The following is a 21,163-nucleotide window of genomic DNA, read 5'->3' on the forward strand; positions in this document are numbered from 1 at the left end:
GTGTTTTTCTTTGTTTCTTTATGGCCTTGGCTTTAAAGTCTATTTTGTCTGATATGAGTATTGCTACCCCTTGCTTTACTGTCATTTCCATTTGCATGAAATATTGTTTTCGATCCCCTCACTTTCAATGTATGTGTGTCCTTCACCCTAAAGTGGGTCTGTTATAGCCAGCATATTGTAGACTCTTGTTTTATTATCCAACCTGCCAGTCTGTGTGTTTCGACTGGAGCATTTAGTCCATTGACATTTAAGGTAATTATGGAAAGATATTTTTTTATTGCCATTTTAAACCTTGTTTTCCTGTTGGTTTTGTATTTCTTCTTTGTTTTTCTTCTTGTTTTTCCTTTTGTGATTTGATGGTTTTCTTTTGTATTATGCTTTTTGTTCTCTTTTTTTTTTTTAAACATCTTTATTGGAGTATAATTGTTTTACAATGGTGTGTTAGTTTCTGCTTTATAACAAAGTGAATCAGTTATACATATACGTATGTTCCCATATATCTTCCCTCTTGCGTCTCCCTCCCTCCCACCCTCCCTATCCCACCTCTCTAGGTGGTCACAAAGCACCGAGCTGATCTCCCTGTGCTATGCGGCTGCTTCCCACTAGTTACCTATTTTACATTTGGTAGTGTACATATGTCCATGCCACTCTCTCACCCTGTCACATCTTACCCCTCCCCCTCCCCATATCCTCAAGTTCTCTTCATTTTTTGTGAATCTATTCTATGTTTTTGTTTTGTGATTACCCTGTTTTCAAGTATGTTTACCCATTACTGTATCTACTTGCTTTAGACTGGTAGCCATACAGGCTCAAGCATATTCTAAGAAGAAAAATCTACATTGTCTTACTTTCTTCCCCCACATTTTATGATTCTGATGTCCTCTTTTACATCTCGTTTATACTTTTGCTGTTCAATGTGGTTATCATCACTTTCAGAAAAATTTTGATTTTTTTTTTTCCTCAATCTCTGTACTGGTTTATTTAAGTGACTTCTTTTCCAGTTGTGTGATTTTCTCTTTCCTATAGATTCTTCTTTTCTATTTAGAGAATACCTTTCAATATTTCTTTTAGGATAGGTTTTAGTATTACTGTATTCTTTTAGTTTTTTCTTCTCTGAGAAATTCTTTCTCTCTCCTTCTATTCTAAATGATAATCTTGCTGGTTATAGTATCCTAGGTTGCAGGTTTTTCCATTTCAGGACTTTGAATATATCTTGCCACTCCCTTCTGGCCTGCAATGTTTCTGTATTGGAATCAGCTCATAGTCTTATGGTGGTTAACTTGTAATTAATTCCTTGTTTTTCTCTTGCTGCCTTTAGAATCCTCTGTTTATTTTTCACTTTTGCCACTCTAATTATGTCTTGGTGTAGTTCTCTTCAGGTTCATCTTGTTTTGGACCCTCTGTGCTTCCTATACCTGGATATCTGTTTCCTTCTTTAGGTTTGGGAAATTTTCAGCTATAATTTCTTCTAATACATTTTCGATCCCCTTTTTCTTCTTCTACTGGGATTCCTATTGTGCGTAGATTGACATGCTTTATATTATCCCATAGATGTCATATATTGCTTTTTTTTTTTTTGGTCTGTCTGTCTGCTATTCTGATTGGGTGATTTCCATTACTCTATCTTCCAGATCACTTATTCATTCTTCTGCATTATTTAGTTTGCTATTTTATTGCCTTTAGGTTGGCTTTCATCTTGGCAAGTGAGTTTTGTAATTTTAATGGTCTCCCCTTTATAGTTTCTAGTTCCTTTTTACAGTGATTTGTATTTATTTATAGCCTTCCTTAATTCTTTCAGTATCTTTATTACCTCCTTCTTGAACTGGGGGTCTAGTAGTCTGTAGAGGTCTGTTTCATTGTTTGTTCTTTCAGGGGATTTTCTTATTTTAATTGGGAGCAGTTCCTGTGCTCTTTCATTTCACTTAAATTTCTCTGACTCTCTGAATTTAAGAGAAAGTTATATACTGTGGTCTTGAAGGGCTGTTTTTATGTGGGAGCATCCCTGTGTGGCCTAATATTTTTGGTGCGAGGACTTTTTAGTATGGATGCCTGCCATGTCTTTCTTCAGTGTGTGCTGGATGTTATAGGAGGTGTGATAGGTGTTGTGGTGACCAGAGCCTTCACTGGATGTTCAGCAGGGCCTCCTTTTTGCTCTGTGGTTGTCACAGTCCTGTTTGGGGCGGGTCTGCTCCCCAGTTGTTGGAGAAGCAGCCCCAGATCCATTTCTGAGCTGTGGTGTGAGGTAGGCAGGACTGGAGCACTCCCGCTGAGAGAGGAGCCACTGAGTATTCTTCCACCAGAGCTGTCCACTGGGAAGTGCGCTCTGTGGTGTTGCCTGTCACCTGTTGTGCGGGCTCACAAAGTACACTGTTGTTGGCACTGCCCTTGGCCCCTAGTCAGCCATTGGAATGCAGGCAATCTACCAGGTGTACCTCAGGCGCTGTGCTCACAAAGCCACTAGCACAGATCCGCCAAAGTCAGGCATGGGGACCGCTGTAGTTGCACACCTGGACCCGCCAGGGGAGGTGTGGAGTCAACAGTTAAACACCTGGGAGCTAAGGAGTCAGCTCAGGCCCCGGCCACGCAGCTGCACGCGTGGGGCCCACAAAGCCTGCAGCTACTAATGCCAGACCCGCCGTAGCTACAGGAGCACCAGTAATCTGCTCAGGTGTCCCACAGGCAATGAAGTTACAAAGCTGCCTGCAGCAGCATGAATCCACTGAAGTCACACGCCTCAGATTTCAGCCCTGCCTCTGCATATGGGCAACCCGCCAGCACGCACGTGCCCCCAGAGCTGTAGAGGGGGAGCCGTGCCCACTGTAAGCACCGAGAATGAGGCTGCTATGGCAAGGCCCCCTCTCCCTTGGTGTGCACGTTAATAACGGGGCTTCTGTGACCAACCCATACTCTGTCCTGCGCACACCCCTGGTTGCAGCCTGGACCACACTCCAGCCCCTTTGGGCTATCTCTGTGCAGCCAACCCCAGTCCTCTCCCTGGGTCTATCTGCTGAAGCCCAAGTTTCAGCACCCAGCCCCACATGCTCCAGCAGATGCGCATCTGGGCTGCGGAGTGCAACGCGGTGGCCGGGACTGTCTGTGCTGGTCTCTCTCTGTGCTGCATGCTGCAAGCCAGATGGCTGCTCTCTCCTCTGAGCTGCTGAAGCTCCCTATCCCGGCTGATCTCCCAGCTGGTGAAGGGGGTTCCCGGGGTGAGGAGACCTTTCCTCTTTCACAGCTCCCTCCAAGGGGCGCAGGTCCCATCCCGATTCCTATTTATTTATTTTTTCTTTCATCCTACCCAGTTATATGGTGATCTTTCTTGAAGCTTTGGTTGTACGAGATCATCTGCCAGCGTCCTGTAGGTATTCTGTGAGAATTGTTCCACATGTACATGTATTTTTGATGTATTTATGGGAGGAGGTGAGCTCCATGTCCTTTTATTCTGCCATCTTGATCTCTCTCTCTCCAATACCTTTTTTAGTAACAAGTTCTCGGTAAAGCTTAATGTCGGACCAACAAGGTTCAGACAGTGGTTCCCCCATCTGCTTCACTTCTGACATAAATTCTTCTAAATGTGCTTTGACCTAATGGCTGTGGATCAGGGGACAAGCCACTAGACGTGGTGGTATGGACTCTTATGTCACCTTTCTGCCTCTGCTTACTCTCATGGATCGAAGACTGAAAAACGCCAACCCAGAGGGCACTACAGTTATATGAAGCACCTTGATGTGGTACAAAGACACAAGCAACACTTTTTAGAAATAAACATGTTTATTCTAAAATTAATGCAAATAATTGAAATTACAGGGGAGGATGTTAAGGAGCTATTATGGACCAAAAAAACACAAGAAAAAGTAAGGCAATTACAACTCCAGCTCAAGAAAAGGCTCTCAAACACCTGACTTCTACTTACAGGCTATAGCTGGTGGCTACCAAGTTAGGCCTCTGTCATTACTTCTGTCACTACTGGGTCTAGCTAAAAGCAGCTTGTTGCTGTCAAGACCCACAGAGAAGGCAAAGGGGCTCATAGCTGTAAGGAGCAGCTGTAAGCATCAAGACACCACTTCTTGGGTGGACCACGCCTCCTCACCAAACATATCCTGGCCCCTTTTTCTCTAGGGTTTACCCCAAAGCAAGTATAGGGGCTCAGGGAACCAAGTCATTTGGCAGAAACTATACGGCAAAGGTGGTATTCCTTGGCTTGATTCTGGCAAAGTGTGAATAGGCTGAGAGCCAGAATGAAAAGCTGGGTTACCTGAAGGACAGAACTTCAGAGCCTGAATAACCCTTCAGAAAGACTTCTCACTTCCTGTTCATAATGGAACAAGAGGCCCAGTGGTTACGTGTGCAGATATCTGAGGCGTTCCGTCGGCTCCCAAACCAAATGTGGGCTTGAAATCAGTGTCCTTTGGTGAAATGGATCCACACTGCCCAGCTAGGTGGAGACCACCCCAGATGGCTCCATCCATCAGTAAGATGTAAGCAGGTGTGGATGAGGGAGGTGACTGAAAACTTAAGACAAGGCCCTGGCCCCAAGGAACTGAAGATGTGAGTTCCAGACCTTTAAGCAGGTGTGACCGCCACTCCTGGTGGAGCTGCCAAGGAAAGTGCTTGGAACTGAGCAGAACTGCTGCTCACCCATGTCTGTGAATTGGTTCTGGTATTAGTGGTCACACACAACCATTTCAACACAAAGGGGCGCTTTCTCGCCAGCAGCTGGTTTGGAGCTGCCACCACCCCAGTAGGTATCTTCCCTATGTGCCTAAATAGACAAATGAATATAGTCATCCACAATGATTAAAATTTGGGACATTTTATTACTTAATTGCTTCTTAAGAGATTATTGCTGCAATTAGGAAGGGAGCCTTGAGATGGAAAAGGGGGAGGTTAAAGACAGAAAAGATCTAAAAGAGGCAAGTACCGTTTTCCAAGTATAAAACTGGTCATGTTAAAAGTGACATGGCAGTATATTCATGCGACTACTTAATTCTAACCCAGAAATGAGTACAGTTTTTACAGAGGCCGATGTGACACCTGCTAGCAACAAGACATCATCAAGACATCCCACCCACCTCTGCCAGACTGTTACTCACGTGCACAGGTGTACAGAATAGAAAGCCCACAAGTGTTGGGTTAGACTGACGCTCGTGATCATAACCTGAAGTGGCAATAGCAGGTCCCTTTGAAAAACACCATCGTGCCACCCCCCCACCGCCCCAAGCAATGTCACAGCACAGAGGAAGGTCCTGGGAGACACCGGAAGCAACAGCACACTCTGCAGGGCACGTGCTTCTCCATTTTAGCAGCTGACAAACCACAGTGGTGCCTGCCGGGTGGTTCTGGGCCCCTGGACTTCCTCTATCCAACCTGAACGCACTGGAGATCCAGGGACGGTTCATGCACAGTCTCTCTCTCAGGAGGTGCCCAGCAGTTCAGCCACCAGGGGGAACGTGACTCTCACGTCCGAAGGATCTCAGCCTCTAACACAAACACACCCGAACCATCCTTGGAACCCACAGAAGACAGGATGAAACACACCACACCAGCCCTGCAACAACGCGGCCAGCTGGCCACAGTTAGTGTGGAGGAAGTACAGAGCTAAAGAACACTTCAGACAACCGTGCCAAGGAGCTGGCGGGAAGTCCGGGCATCGTGGCTCTCCTGGCCGGCGTTCCCAGCGAAGAAGTCTAGAGGAGACCAGCCTGAAGAGGCTGAATATTCAGGAGTCCCTGAGAGGGGTAGGGGGACAAAGGAAAGTTCCTCCTGACTTGCCCCTACCCAGGTGAAAGCCTCAAGGACTGATCCAGCTCCCCTCGGCCCGGGTCAGGAGCAGCGCGTCCCCGTTGAGGAAGAAGGCACAGGGTGTGTCGGCTCAACCTACATCAGCGCCCCGTGTGGCAGGCAGAGGGTGGGGAGTGGGCGCAGGGTTGGGTCCGTCCCTGCGCCACCCTGAGCAACTAGTCTTACGAAGGAATCCCAGGCCCTAGGCCACAGCTGACACTTGCCATCATGTCTTCCTAGTCCAGAAAGTTAACCTCATCCTAGCCAGGGCCGAGGAGCTTGCAGTACCTGAGGCTTAACTGCCGTCGTACCTTTGGGAGCTGAATAAAGGGGGAAGAGGCAGGAAGAACACATAATGGAGAGAGATTTTCCTTGCCTTGGGGGCTCTCTCACGCGCTCCTCACACCCACCTCGGGTAAGTCAAGGCAATTTGTGAACGTGCTTTGAGCTGCTCCCTCAGGCAAACAAACATGCTTGACGGCTCAGAGCAGCAGGGAGGTGAGGACTGCTGCCAACTCTGGTGACACATCTGAATTTGGGTGCTTACCCCACTCTGATCCTCAGAAAAGTATAGAAAAGGGCCTGGTTCCGATCATCACCAGCCCAAGAGAGTTCAGGTGTGCTCTCACACTGCCAATTCAGAGAGGCAGCGCCAGAGCCCCAGAAGGTCCTAGATTCTCTTCCTCGTCCATGGAAACAGGAACAAACCAGTGGGAGCATAATTTCCAACAAGAATCTTCAAAGATGATGACAACCAAGTATCGAATGGGAACTGCAGGCACAGACGAGGACCCGCGACTGCTCCAGACCGTGCCTGGGTGGACTGAGCAGATCTGCTGGACCACGCCGGCCCCGCATAACAAGAACAATGGCTGGTCAACCTGTGTCCTCAAGAGACAACACAAGCTGCAACAGAAGGGACCCTGAGACAGCCAACCACTCACACAGGAGGACTGGAGAAGCCTCCTGCTTAGAGCAGCCCTCACCCCCACCGAGGGAAACCTCGGTTATGGAACGCTTCCCGTCTGACTAGCCCACCTGCCTGAGGTAACAAAGCAAACCTTTTCCTATCTCGTAAACTGTAGCCCAGCTTCCCTAAGGAGTCAGGACAGGTCAGAGCTGCCACACCGTGATTAAGTGAAGCCGAAAGCAAGAGAGGTTAGAGAAGGAAATGGTTAAAACAAACAATTCCCAGGGTAACATTTAGAACAAGGGCAAAATAATTACATCATGGAATCCTTTAGAGTCTTCACATTAAAAACCACAAAAGGATGGAAACAAGAATCCTGAGGCTCAAGCTGTCTCATGGTCTGCTTCGTTGTGCTCTATGGAGCAAAGACCAGATATGTTGAAACCACGTGGCCTGTCCCACACCCCGAGCACCTTCTGAAGGCCAGATGCACCTCGGGGCCACGGAGGATCCCAGCTCAGCGGGGTTTTGGAGAACCATTCATCTGGCTGCCCTGAGTTACAGTGTCTGTGCTGAAAAGGCTGTCCAAGAAGACGGAGGACAATTCTGCCACCAGGTTCCTGTCGACTGTAGCCTGGGCCATGCCGTAGATCGCACCCTACAAACCCAGTCAAAGAGTGTCATTAGAGACGAGGGGTTTGGAGCAAACAGCGCTGTGGTCATGCGCTCCTTCTCCCACCATGCCCCCCTCCCCAGCCCAGGCACTATTCTAGCAAAAAGGCATAGGATGTTTTTCACAGGCATTTGCCAGTCTGCCTATCTGCCTAAAGGACTGTCCTATGGGATTTGGTGTAGAAAATTCCGGAGGAAACAGGCTTATTGCCTTTCCCGTGTCAAAATTTTCTTTTTAAATGGACATTACCACCACCTGCCTTTGTACAGCACTTTCAAATTTACAAGGTGCTTATTATATCTAGCATACCTCATTTGAGACTAAAACAAACCCTGGGAATGGGTGAGCAGAGATCATCAGTTCCAACTAATAAGGAAAGAGGTTTGTGGATAAGGGACAGAGGCAGGAACAGACTGGAGGTCACCTGATTCTTTCAAACCCACCAACAACACCTAAACTTCCACAGGAAGAAAAAACCCCCAAGTATCCCTACCATTCCTGTGGTCTTTGCTTTTGGATTCTTCATGATTTGAGTGACAGATTCCCGGATGTCCTTTAGGAACTGTATCGCTACTCGCTTACGGGTGTGTACCAACGTGATGCAGAAATGTATGCTATGGGAGAAGAAAGACAAAGTGAGACGAATTGTGGAAAAAGGGGGGGAAAAAAGTTCTGAAATAAGCAGCCCCAAATACAGGAATTTATTGATTGCTTCTTCATGTTACTGGTGACAAGTGTAGTCAGAGTGTTCCTAGTCCTGGGCATCAGGGCTGTCAAGCGTGGGCTGGCACGAGGGCTTCACGCCCTCAGCGTGACCAAGAACCACCCTGATGAGATGAATACAGCTGGCTGTTCTGTCCTGCCCCTCCCCTCAGAAACTGTCCACTGCTGTTCCTTCAACCATGTGACAACCCACAGGACGCTTTTATCTTAGGTGATAAACCCTCATGGGGCTAGGGCCATATGGCTGGGGTCTCGAAGGTCTTCAGGGCAAAGAAGAAACTGACTGCCCCTGGAGGGAGATTGGGGTACAGCGGGATTGTGAAGAGGAAAAAACGGAATCCAGATGGGATTGGCAGTGGCACGACACATGAAAGGATCGGGGGGTGCGTGGAGGACACTAGGAGACCTGCTCTGTTGAAGCAGAGTGTTTATTTAAAGGCATCCTGGAAGATTAGGTTAGAAATGCCTATGGAAGGCGACAGCAGCCGGCCTGAATGATTACAGGCCCTTGATTAGAGGCCCTCCATTACTCAGGTCATGAGAGCACCTGCGGATGGGACAGAACAGAGCCCAGAAAGAGAGCAAGTGTGTTTGTGGGGCGGTGGGAGATGATCTCATGACCGACCACTCGTCTCAAGGCTGCCACCTAATTTGCCAGAGTTTAAAGCTAACAGTCTTGTTCTTGATATTGAATAACTCCAAATGGCAAGACAGACATCCTAAGATACTACAGTTGCCACTAAAGTGCTGAGCTCTAGCAGTCACTCTCTCTACTTCAGGTCACCTTGCTGCCCAAGTCCTTCAGCAGTCATGGAGCAAAGGAAAGTCTTCAAGCTCACCTGGGTGGGAACTGCAACTGGTTCAAGCTCCAGCCCTTGGCATTCATCAGGTTGAATAGTCGGTAGATGTCAAAATCATGGGAGCCCAGAGCAATGACTGACAATTGAGGATTCCCAAAAACAAAGATGCCTTTGATATTTTCCAGTCTTAAAACAAACAAAAGGAACAAAAAGGAAATTCAGGCACGTACATTCTTCTGGTCATCTCATGTCTCCCTTATAATAAATCTAACCTTTGGGGGCTTAAGTTTTCTCATAAGGTGGCTAGACTGAGATCAGTGGTTCCTAAATATTAAAAATATTTTAAGGCTCAAACGCCACTAGATCCAATGAATCAAGACTGTTGGCTCTTAACCTGTCTGCCCAGCTCCCAAATTATGATATGCCCCCCAGGGGTATCTGAGGGATAAACAAACAATGTACTTTTTTGTAAATCCTGGAAAAATAATCCATCTCTCTTTAAAAAAAGTCATCCATGTAGGGCTTCCCTGGTGGTGCAGTGGTCAAGAATCCGCCTGCCAATGCAGGGGACACAGGTTCGAGCCCTGGTCCGGGAAGATCCCACATGCTGCGGAGCAGCTAAGCCCATGCACCACAACTACTGAGCCTGCGCTCTAGAGCCCGCGTGCCACAACTACTGAGCCCACATGCCACAACTACTGAAGTCCACACGCCTAGAGCCCGTGCTCCACAACAAGACAAGCCACTGCAATGAGAAGCCCATGCACCGCAACCAAGAGTAGCCCCCACTCGCCGCAACTAGAGAAAGCCCACGTGCAGCAACAAAATAAAAAAATAAAAATAATAAAGTCATCCATGTAATCCCTAAAGCAAGAAATGGTACAGCACTTCTCAGCAGGTGGGTGTATCAGGACCATATGCAGGCCTTTTTCAAGTGAGCCGTGCCTACTGGCTGCTTTCATTCACCCTCAAGATCGTGAAAAGGCCTCCCCAATCCTGGTGACACACGGAGAGCCAGGCAGGCGACACACGAAGAGGTGTGTTAGACAAAGCACACAAGCTGGTTCTAGCCTTAACCCCAGATTTCACCACCCCTTCCACCCTCCCCCTCTCCAATTCTTCTCTTACTCCAGCGATTCTCCAAGTGTGACTCAGACCAGCAGCATTAGTGTCCACTGGGAACTTTCGGAAATGCAAATCTTCAGACTCCCGTTCCAGACCTACTGAGTCAGAATTCTAGGAGTGGGACCCGGCAATCTGCGTCTTAACAAGCCCTCCATGTGACTGATTAGGATTCAACCTCAAGTTTTGAGAACCACTGTCTTAACCATTAAGCTGTACATCAGCACCTGGTAAGAGCTGCCAGTTGTTAGGGACATCCTTGGAGACAAAATGGCCTACAGATGGAGCCCGGGTGTGGCCTCCAAGTCACAGCATGGCAAGGGAGCTCATCCCCCCTAGGCCAGCACCACACCCCTAAGCCGCGGGGCCTGCAGATGGGCTGGAGCTATGGCACTTGGCCTAGCAGCTGCCTTGAGCCTATAGCAGACAAAGCAAGCGACACGGCAGAGCCCCCCAACCTTTCACACATACTCTGACTTGAGGAAGCGAGTGGTTTTGATGATCTGCTTGGTAGCTTCAACGTAGCCGCTCTCACCGAAGTACATCAGGGCGGCCCAACAGGCTGCACTGATGCCACCAGGCCGTGAGCCCGCGATGGTTGGGGAAGCGTAGATGCCGCCCTGCCAATCTGTGTCAACGAAGAACTGATAGTGCCTGTACTTCTTGTCAGAGTACAACACCACTGAAGAGCCCTTGGGGGCGTAGCCGTACTGAGGGGGAGAAGCAGACAGGTGAGTGTACAGTTCCATGCGGCAGACCTGCCCCAGAGCTCTCGTCATGCAGATTCCCCCTGTCAGTTTCCCTGTGTTCCCACTCACATTAAGATTTCCAACTTGTTTATTAAAGAGTATAAGAAACTTCAGGGGGGTTCATGGGGTTTAAATTCTCTATTTTAGGAATGAGGAATCTGAGGCCCAGGAAAAACAACGTCTTGTCTAGTTAATGGGTTTGTTTCCTATCTCTCATGCAGCATAGAGTTTTCCATATTTAAGACAGTACCCCAGGGAGGTATGTCAGGATGGAAGCAAAGATAAATTTCCACTGGAAGCCAGGATAGGATGGAACTGAGGTCACTTGGAGCAACTAAAATCACGATCTGACTCCCTTTCCATCTTTTTTGCTTAGTGTCATGCTTCCTTCTTAAGAACACCATGGTGCTCAAGATCTAGAAGCTACTTAATCCAGCTTTAAAATGAACTATGTACTTCATGAGTGTGCCCTCCTAATTAACTCACTGAAGCTAGCATGTGACTGATGTTACCCCGAGCCACACAAGGATGGACAGGAAGAAAAAGGGCACTTTGCCTCAGTGCACCAGGGGTGGCAGGCATGGACATTCCAAACATTACATCCTGAGCACATAAGTTCATCCCTTTTTCAAAAGGACTCTTCCAGTGATAAACTCCAGTCACGCAGGTGCAGGAGCCCCAGGAGCACGGGGGCTGCAGCATCAGCATACCTCCCCTTAGGAACTCTGGTATCAACCTCACTGCCTCCCCCACCCACACGGATCTCAAGGCTTCAGGGAACCTTTGTGTAAGGGCCACTACACCAGCATGTCCCAGTTACATACACTCACTGGATACAGAAATTCTCTTAGCTGTGACATAAAGATAACAGGTTCCTTTTCACTACTGCTGGTCACTTCTAGCACTGTCCCTTGTCATACGAATCAGCTGCCTTGGTGAGAGCAAAGAGCCAGATTTAATTTTATATGAATGGGGGAAACTAATGCTTTAACCGATTTATTTTATTGGGAGTAGTCAAAATAATCAACTGTCTACTTTGATTAACATGTGGTCTCTTCCCTCGCTCACCTTATGAGTATCAGCTGAAATGCTGGTCACACCTTTCACCCGGAAATCAAATGGTTGCTCCAGTGGGTATCCGGCTTTCTCCATAAAGACGATGAGGAAGCCCCCCAGACAAGCGTCCACATGAAGAGGTATTTTGTATTTGACAGCCAGCTAGTTCCAAAAACCAAAGAGCATAGAGAGTATCAGTTATAGCCCTACAACAAAAACTTTGCAAAACACGGGTGGAATGGTGGGATACAGGCCCAAGGCATTACGTACTGTCTTCCATGTTTTAAAAACCTGGCTATTTTTGACATTTTTAATAAAGCTTGTCTTTCAAATGTAGTTAGCCTTCAAAATAATTCATCTGAATGTGGTTTCTATTTTATATTTAAATACGCAGGGCCTCAAACTCACCTGCAAAATCCAGCAAGAAATGAGAAGCACTCTGATTTAGGCTGGGGGCGGGGAAGGAGGGAGGGGTGCTCTGGGGCAGCACGGTGGGCTCTGGCAGCCATGCCCTAAATGGAGATTATTTCCTGAGCTGAATCAAAATGTCAGTACTGCTTCAGAATGTCCAGTTTAAACAAAGGCTTCCTCCTTGTGTTATCCCTCCCCCCCAGCAGAAGCTAGTCGCTTTCAGAGGCTTCGGCAGAGCTGTGCAGCTTGTCACGGGGCGGATGAGAGCTGTTCATCACCACTGGGCTAGAATCCAAACTCAAAATCGCTTCTTTTTGCCAAGTCCTGCACCATTAGATTCTACTTTAAAATCTCAGTCTGCCTGCCTAGTAGTCCATTCTCGCACATACCTTGGCCACATCAGGGACAGGATCTATCACACCGTGAGGAAACTGGGGGGCAGAACAGACGAGCATGGCAGTGTTCCTGGAGATGGCTCTTTCCATTGCCTAGGGGTTTAAAGTTGAAAGGAAAGTGAGAAGCCACATCACAATTCCTCCTCTCTCCTGCTGCCAGGAGCAATCTAGGCTACCAGCCTCGAGTTCCAGGTCCACTAGCACCCCCGCTTCACCTCTCCAACCTGGAAGAAGACCACCTCCCTGCCGTGCTGGCCGAATACAAACATTTGGGGGAAACAGTCCGAGAGCACAATACAAAAACAGCAGAATCACTGTGAGGGTAAAAAAGAATATTGGGCTAAGAGGCAAAAGAGCCAGATGTGAGTCCTCGCCCCACCTATTAGCAGTGAAGCCTTGAGGAAACTACGTAACTTCAGCCAGTGTGTTTCCTCGGCTGCAAGAACACTAACAGCTTCTACGACGTCCCCAGGTTGTCATGAGGCTCAAATGCGATTCTGATAACACTCTGAAAACTAGAGAGTTCTTCTACGTAAATGCAAGGCATAAAAATAATTACTAAAGGAATATTACTCTGGCTTAAAAAATCCTGCCATTTGCGACAATGTGGATGAACTTGGAGGACATTACGCTAAGTTAAATAAGCCAGACACAGAAGGAAGGACAAATACTGCATGATCTCACTTATATGAGGAATCTAGAACAAACTCATAGATGCAAAGAGTAGAACTGTGGTTGCCAGGAGCTGGAGGATGAGGGAAACAGGGAGATGTTGGTCAAGGGGTACCAAGTTCCAGTTATGCAAGATGAGTAAGTTCTGGAGATCTAGGGTAGAGCCACGTGACTATGCTGAGCAACACTGCACTGTACAGCGGAAATCTGCTGCGAGATCTGCAGGGTGGTCTTAAGTATTCTAACCACGAAAAAAGAAAATGGTAACTACGTGAGGTGATGGAGATGTTAAATAGCTTGACTGTGGTGATTATTTCACAATGTATACATATATCAAAACACCAAGTTGTATACCTTATACACAATTTTTTACTTGTCAATTAATTAGTTAATACCTCAATTAAGGTGGGGGGGAATAATGCTAGTGCTAATAAATTGTACAGTTTACTTCTGAAAAAAAAAAATTACTATTATAATGGCAATGGTACTAATTCAGGCCAATCGAAAACAACAGTGAGAGTCTTAGGGCAAGTTAGTCCTGGCTCATTTTACAGACAGAAGAGAAAGTGATGGTGCTGAAGCAAAACCCAGGTCTTTAAAGTCTCAAGTTAGTCTCATCTTCCTATTAGAGTTTATGAAAAGACTGAAGCTGCAGTGACTCACCACTGCCAGTGGCAGTTTTTGCAACTCTGGCTACTACAATCAAAGGCATTTTGAGCCTATCTATCTGTGTGTGACACTGGAAAAAGCACTTCCTGCTTCTTGCAGCCCAAGACAGACAACAGCCCTTCATAGGAACTCACCCGAACATCCACCTCCATCACTTTGTTCAGTGGAACCCGTTTAATCTTCATCCCAAAATAGTTGGCTGCTTTGTCAAATGCAGCATGGGCACTCTGGGGGGCTACACTAAAGGACAGGGAAGAAGAAAACAGTGAAATTCAAATCAAAACAGGATTCAAGAGGTAACATGGTTAGCAGCTAATCTAAATCACCAGGAAGAAACTTCTGATTATTTTTAGTCCAATTTTTAAAACTGTTTATATTGTTTTATTTTTCTTTTTAAGCATAGACAAAAAGAGGTCAACTGATTTTCTAGAGAAACCTTCTCCCTACTTCTTCCTGCTACCAAATCATTTTGGTAGCAGGAAGAACTTGGAAATAATGCCACATGGAGGGATCCCAAGCATAAATCAGGGCTGACAGGGAATCTGGATCCGATCAACATGCGGTCGAACCCTCTAGTGGTTGCCTACCCAAAGGCGGGTACCTCAGTCAGGAGCAAGCTTCCTGACACAACACGTGTTCAAGCAGAAAACATAAGAGTGCTCAGCAGGGATATTAAAGCAGCAGTCAAGCATCAGATCAGTGGTCTTCTCCATCTCTGAAAGACCATGATCCTATGAAAAACTAAAATCCCCATTTTTCCTACGTATTTGGGAGCAGCATTTCAAACAGTATTGAAAAAGGAAACCAAGTCATTTGCTTTCAGACTTCCCTCAATTACTCCTCTCTTACAATTAATCTGTTCCCTTTAAGGCAGAAAAATCGCTATCACTGAATAAGTACCAAGCATCAAAGATTCATGCATGAAGAAAGATGGCAGCCTGACTTACTCTCTTAGGCTAGGTATGAATCACAGCATGAGATCATGTACAACAAAACCCCTAGTCACTGACACTTGTGGAAAAAAATTAACCCAAAAGATGCGGTATAAACACACTGTACAAGGAGGGAACCTAGAGAAAAAAAAAATGCGACCAAGTATCAAAATTATGTCCAAGGGGTGGCAATATGGGTAAATCTCAAGAAGATTTTAAAAAATTTTCCTCCCAGAACACAGCTGTCAGGCTGAAATTTTCTTAGGGAGCACCCCGAGGCAGCCTATTATATTTATGTAACTTTCACTGAACTAAGTAGAGCTTTCCTTAGGTGCGAGATAAACTTATAGCATCACAGAATTCAAAGATGTAGTCCTATAACTCTGTCAACTTTTAGAAAAAGGATCTTGTTCTTGCTTGCAATATACACCATGTATAAATCTGGGTGGTTGGGAAAGGGAATGACCTTCAATATTAACTAGCAGATCCACTTAGGACCTTGCTGAATGTGAAGGATAATGGTCAAGGGCACAGGACGGGAGAGAAGAGGACTGGAATTACCAGAGGAAGACAAGAAGCAGAAAACAGATTATCAGGCTGTTTCACATAGCAGTATTCCACACAGACAAACCTAAAAGGGGAAAAAACCCAGCCACACATACAGTCAAGCCCTCTGTATCCATGAGTTCAACCACCCAAGGAAGGAAAATATTCAGAGGGAAATAAGTTCCAAAAAGCAAAACTTGTATTTGCTGCATACCGGCAACTGTTTACATAGCATTTACACATTAAGTATTCTAAGTAATCTAGAGACGATTTAAAACCATATGGAGGGGCTTCCCTGGTGGCGCAGTGGTTAAGAATCTGCCTGCCAATGCAGGGGACACGGGTTTGAGCCCTGGTCCAGGAACATCCCACATGCCGCAGAGCAACTAAGCCTGTGCGCCACAACTACTGAGCCTGCGCGCTAGAGCCCGTGCTCCGCAACAAGAGAAGCCACCACAATGAGAAGCCTGCGCACCGCAATGAAGAGTAGCCCCCGGCTCACCGCAGCTAGAGAAAGCCTGCGTCCAGCAACGAAGACCCAATGCAGCCAAAAATAAATAAATTAAAAAAAAAAAACACTATATGGAAGATATGCATAGGCCATATGCAAATACTATACCACTTTATATAAGGGACCTGAGCATCGAGGATTTGGTACCCATGGGGGTCCTGGAACCAATCCTCCATGGATAGCAAGGGAACTGTACATACATTTCTGGAGTTTTGATCCCATTCTCGAAGGCCAGTTCCCGATAAGCTTTACAGGCCATCAGAATACTTTCTGTGCCCCCGGAGGTCACCTGTAATAAAAAAGAGAGGCCATCTGTGGAAGGGAGTTAGGGATAGCTATCAGCATGCACTTCCTGCCTTGATCTTGAGGGTATCTGATGCAGAAACAGGTGAGCTCTTGGATGCATGCTGCAGAGCAGATGCTTCTGTCCACCAGAAGGAAAATTTGACTTTACTGGCTAAGCCCAATCTTGGTTCAGGAGAAGAATAAAAACTACTAAATGATTAGAAGCTCCACACTGTATGAACAAACGTACATCTGCCCAGATCCCATCTGTGCACAATCCGCCTACACTTCTGTTGTTCATCCAGTTGCAGATAGCATAGGGCATTTTACCCCCTCCAAAAGCATCAGGATTACTGACTTTGATTTAAATTTTTAATGCCCATTGAAGAATGTGAAACTGTGAAGTTACAACTCTAGTCAGCTATGCAATACATTAGAAGACCAAGAAGAGACACTCAGATATTCCAAAGTAAACTTGTGGTTTTGACAAGTTTGAAACACAAAAGAAAGGAGAAGCCTCTACTTAGAAGCTTGTTAACTTACTTATCTGAAATTAAAAAAAAAAATCCTAATGTTTTTAAAATGAAGAAAAATGTTTTCCTGAAGCTAGGCCTAGCACCTCTGATACAGGCAAATTTCTTTACCAGAGTTGATACAAAAATACTCAGAAGTCATTTCATTCATCTTGTTTTCCTCACTGGACTACAAAACTCATGAAGGTGGGGACCGTTCTGTTCATGACAATATTCCTGGCACCTAGCTAGTAGCTGACACCTACCAGACCCTCCATTAACATTTCTTAATGCCTGATTTGACTCTCAGTAAACCATGACCAATACAGGCATGTCATACCCATCTGGCTATCCTTTGATAACATCTAAGAATGAAATAATTTCAAAACAAACAAAAAAAAAAGCCATAGCACTGAGCTAGGTGGATATTTCCTTAGATTTATCATCTCCAAAGATTCATATAATCTTAGAAAGCTTTTCCATTTTACAGGTAAGAAAACTGAGCCCCAAAACTGAGAGACTAAGTGATTCACCCAATGTCATCCATCTTTTGATAACAAGTAAAACTTTATGTATTTTCATATTTAGTGTAGCTTAACATGAGATGAAATGAGAGCAGGCGATGACTGAAATTTCCTAAAGTAATATCCACATATAAGACAAAAATACCACAGGATACAAAATCCCAGTGGAGGGACTTCCCTGGTAGCACAGTGGTTGAGTCCGCCTGCCAGTGCAGGGGACATGGGTTCGAGCCCTGGTCCGGGAAGATCCCACATGCTGCGGAGCAGCTAAGCCCGTGCGCCACAAATACTGAGCCTGCACTCTAGAGCCCGTGAGCCACAACTACTGAAGCCCGCGCGCCTAGAGCCCGTGCTCCGCAACAAGAGAAGCCACCGCAATGAGAAGCCTGTGCACCGCAACAAAGAGTAGAACCCGCTCGCCACAACTAGAGGAAGTCTGCGCGCAGCAACAAAGACCCAACGCAGCCAAAAAAATAAAATAAAAAATCCCAGTAGTCAGGAATTATATGGAAGATTAGCTGAGAAGAGTCAGTCATTTTGTAATTGAGGAAGCCTTCAGGAAACATGTGACCGTCATCCACACAGTAAGGCACTGAACTCGGGCACAGGACACTTGTTTGTAGGTCTCTGCATTTCTCTGCTTACAGTTGAGGTCAGCGCTGCAAATCGCAGCATGTCCCGTGGTCCAGTGTAAAACCTCAGAACATCACATGAGGAACCAAGCCAGCTGTGAAGGAAGTCAGGAAAGGATCAAGTCCTCAGTGCACTGATCTCTCACTAAGGTCCAGTAATGACCTAAGCAGAAATATTTCCAAACCCCTAGTCACTCACTCACTTCACATGTCCTATTTTCAGTCCAATAACTAATCCAATCAACATCATTATCTGTTAGGCAAACACCAGTGTACTTTGGACTGTAAAAGCAGGAACACCTAAATTTTACTTCCAATTTTTATTTCTGATTCCTAAATTCTGTGTTCAAATATGCTGCTACTCTCCCATTTCCCTCCACCCCTGGCACCACCCCTCCAAAAATGGAAATCTAATTCTGAAGTAAGAAGACAGAGGCCTCAATAACTACTTATTACGTTAGTCAACATCTGTCAACATTTTTAAAACCTCTCACTCTAATATATGACATCTAAGAAAACAAGAGAACAGGTCCTATTTGGAAATTTTTCTTTTAGATACTGTTTGGACCTGACGGCATTTGCACAAGCCAAGACTGTTTCCCATGGCAACCTAATTTCTTTCAGTATATAAAGTCACCTCTCACCCATTCTAACTGGGGCAAATGAAGCTAATAAAAGGACAGTTTAAGGTTGAAGAATAAAGAATGACAAGAGCTTAATACCTTAGTTGGGAACAGGCTAAAGACTGCCCAGCCAGTTGGCCATGTCCTCTTGTTTCCCACCTCTGAACTCTGAACTTTCTTCACCAAAAGTGGCTCATTGAGAGAGAGAGATACAGAGACGAAAGAGAGAAACAGAGAAACTCACATAATCCCAGAGGTAATTAGTTCTCTTATAAAAGTCTAAGTATCAGAAGAGACTGGGGATCTTAGACTCTATCTTTCCTTCTCCTGACCCCTGACACAGCACTAAAAAGGGTCCTAATGGGAGAGGCATGGTTTAACTGTAGCAATGCAAAAAACCCCCCCAGAGTTGGATTTCTGGATTAAGATGGAAGACTGAAACTACTTCACAGATTTTCTGTCCCCCAGTACGTGCAAGAATAAAGGAAAAAAGCAGTAAAACCCTGCAATAACAACAACCAAACAAGGAAAGAGAGGGAAATACTGATGATGAGAAAAAGAAACAAGTTTCTAAAGCACAGCAAAGAGTAAAACCCAGTTCTTAATCCCTCCTCCAAGACATGGAAATTGTCCGGGTAAGTCAGCAAAACCCTGAGAATTCTCATTAATACCCCCCAAATCTTCAGAGAAGCAAATGGAGGCGGTTTCTTTATCGTCAGATGAGCGGGTGATAGACATAGCGGCTGGGGAGAAACAAGCAGCCTGGGGAGAGAGAACACCAGGACTGACTTTTTAAAGTGAAGACTCCAGGGATACAGGATGAGCTAAAGAAATAAAACCCAAAGAGTATTATTCTCTTCCAGCTAGGCAGAGTGAACTCTAGTAGGTAACTTTTAACAAAATCTCAGAAGAGGCCTAGATACTCTAATACAGGTGGAACAAAGCTTTACCCAAGCCTTGCCTCTCAGACAAGAAATGACCCACCATGCATCAGAACAAACAGAATGTCTAGAGGCCGTCACCGAAGCATGAGCCAAGATGAAAGCAATGGCCTCGTAACTATGCAAACGTATAAAAAGAAAAAAAGGTAGCCTGCAAAATAAAGGCCAACTCAGAAGGAAATTCCTCCTGTTTCTCACTATAGGACAATATCATAAGAACATGAATTCAAGAAAACAAAAGCTGAAAGACTGGACGCTGAAACAACAGAACGAGACCACAGACCTGAAAAAAACCCCAAAGTACCAAGTAGCATGATTCCAGAATTACTAAATACATTAGGAACAGCACGAAACAGACTAAACACTGCTGAGAATAAAAATATTGACTTAGAGGAAAGGTTTAAGGTAAATTTAGTGAACCCAGATAAGAAAGAGATTGAAAGCTCAGTGCTGCTCTACATTTGCAGAACTGTGTCCACCTGGCTAGTCATAGATAACCAAAAGGCGTTCAAAGAGGAAGGACGGGCATGGGTGGAAATCTGTGAAATCATATTCTCTAAGAAAAGCTGAGAATCCTAGGAAAACTGTGATGAAGAGAAGATTCAGGGGGAAGGAGGCTTTCAAGTATACAAAAGTCTCCCACATGGAAAAAAACAATCATGGAACTCCGATTTCCAGCAATATACATTATATACCTTGGGTAACCCTCCTTACTAGAACAACTAAAAAAGCCTGATAAAACATTAAAAAATATTTTTACATCCACCACTGAGTTAACATAAAGGAACACACTGAACCCCCAAACAAAGCAAAATCAAGAATCCTACAAGATAAGTGAATGTCAAAGCTGGTTTTAACTTTGAGGGTTATTGCCAACTCCTAGATCTAGACCTCAAACTCCCACTTAGACAAATAAACAGGAAATAAATGTAGGGCCTGCTCAAGATAAGGAATCTAAGAGGGGATGGCTGAAAACAGAGACTTCACCCACACTCTTAGCAGTACAAGAAATAAACCCCGCTGGTACAGAAGAGAACAGCAAGAAAAATTACTTTTCTCAACCCAGATGCTCAGGGTAAAGAAAAATAAGGATCTCTCAAGAATGTATGCCAAGACAGCTTTTATTTGAGTTTGTGGTCTGAGTTCAGACTACTTCCATAGTACAAAACTAAGAGCTGAAAATCAGACTTAAATTGGTTCCAGTGTGGCAGCACTTCCCAGCAAATCCCCAGTAACGGGCAGAAGTAAATACAAAAATACAGATCTTCTCTGGAAGAACTTAACTTCAATCTAGGACTCAAAGTTAAGTTTCCAAGAAAATGAGTGACTCACAGAAAAAAAAAAAACCACAAATATAAGGATACAAGACAGCGTAAGTGAAACCAGCAGAAGCAGACAGGTAAGGCTCATGAATAATGGAATTATCAGACGTAGGCTATAAAATAATTATGTGTAATATATTTAAGCAAAGCATAAGACAAGGAAAGGGACTACAAAGAACAACCAAGCAAATTAAAAAAAAAAAAAAAAAACAGAATTCTCAAGAATGAAAAACACAGTAAATGAAATGTAAAAACCCAATGGAAGAACTAAAGAGTAGTTTATACACAGCTAAAGAGGGAATTAATAAAACCCCTGCATGTATCACCCAGCTCCAACAATTCTCAACTCATAGCCCATCTTTCTTCTAACCGCA

At 45.2% G+C, this 21,163-nt stretch overlaps 1 protein-coding gene across 2 annotated transcripts in view; it reads right to left on the minus strand.

The window, feature by feature from the left end:
• Positions 1-4,797: 4,797 nt before the first annotated feature.
• Positions 4,798-21,163, minus strand: part of SGPL1 (sphingosine-1-phosphate lyase 1) — a 53,173-nt gene continuing 36,807 nt past the window's right edge. For both annotated transcript variants that reach the window (XM_061181241.1, XM_061181251.1), the window contains exons 8-15: positions 16,151-16,239; positions 14,096-14,201; positions 12,615-12,713; positions 11,827-11,976; positions 10,481-10,719; positions 8,927-9,073; positions 7,858-7,978; positions 4,798-7,349 (exon numbers count right to left, since the gene is read on the minus strand). In XM_061181241.1, the coding sequence (XP_061037224.1) occupies positions 7,209-7,349; positions 7,858-7,978; positions 8,927-9,073; positions 10,481-10,719; positions 11,827-11,976; positions 12,615-12,713; positions 14,096-14,201; positions 16,151-16,239 (1,092 nt within the window). In that variant the 3' untranslated portion in view covers positions 4,798-7,208. The remainder of the gene's footprint in view (positions 7,350-7,857; positions 7,979-8,926; positions 9,074-10,480; positions 10,720-11,826; positions 11,977-12,614; positions 12,714-14,095; positions 14,202-16,150; positions 16,240-21,163) is intronic.

The sequence above is a fragment of the Eubalaena glacialis genome, chromosome 1 (genome assembly GCF_028564815.1).
Source record: "Eubalaena glacialis isolate mEubGla1 chromosome 1, mEubGla1.1.hap2.+ XY, whole genome shotgun sequence".
NCBI lineage: Eukaryota > Metazoa > Chordata > Mammalia > Artiodactyla > Balaenidae > Eubalaena > Eubalaena glacialis.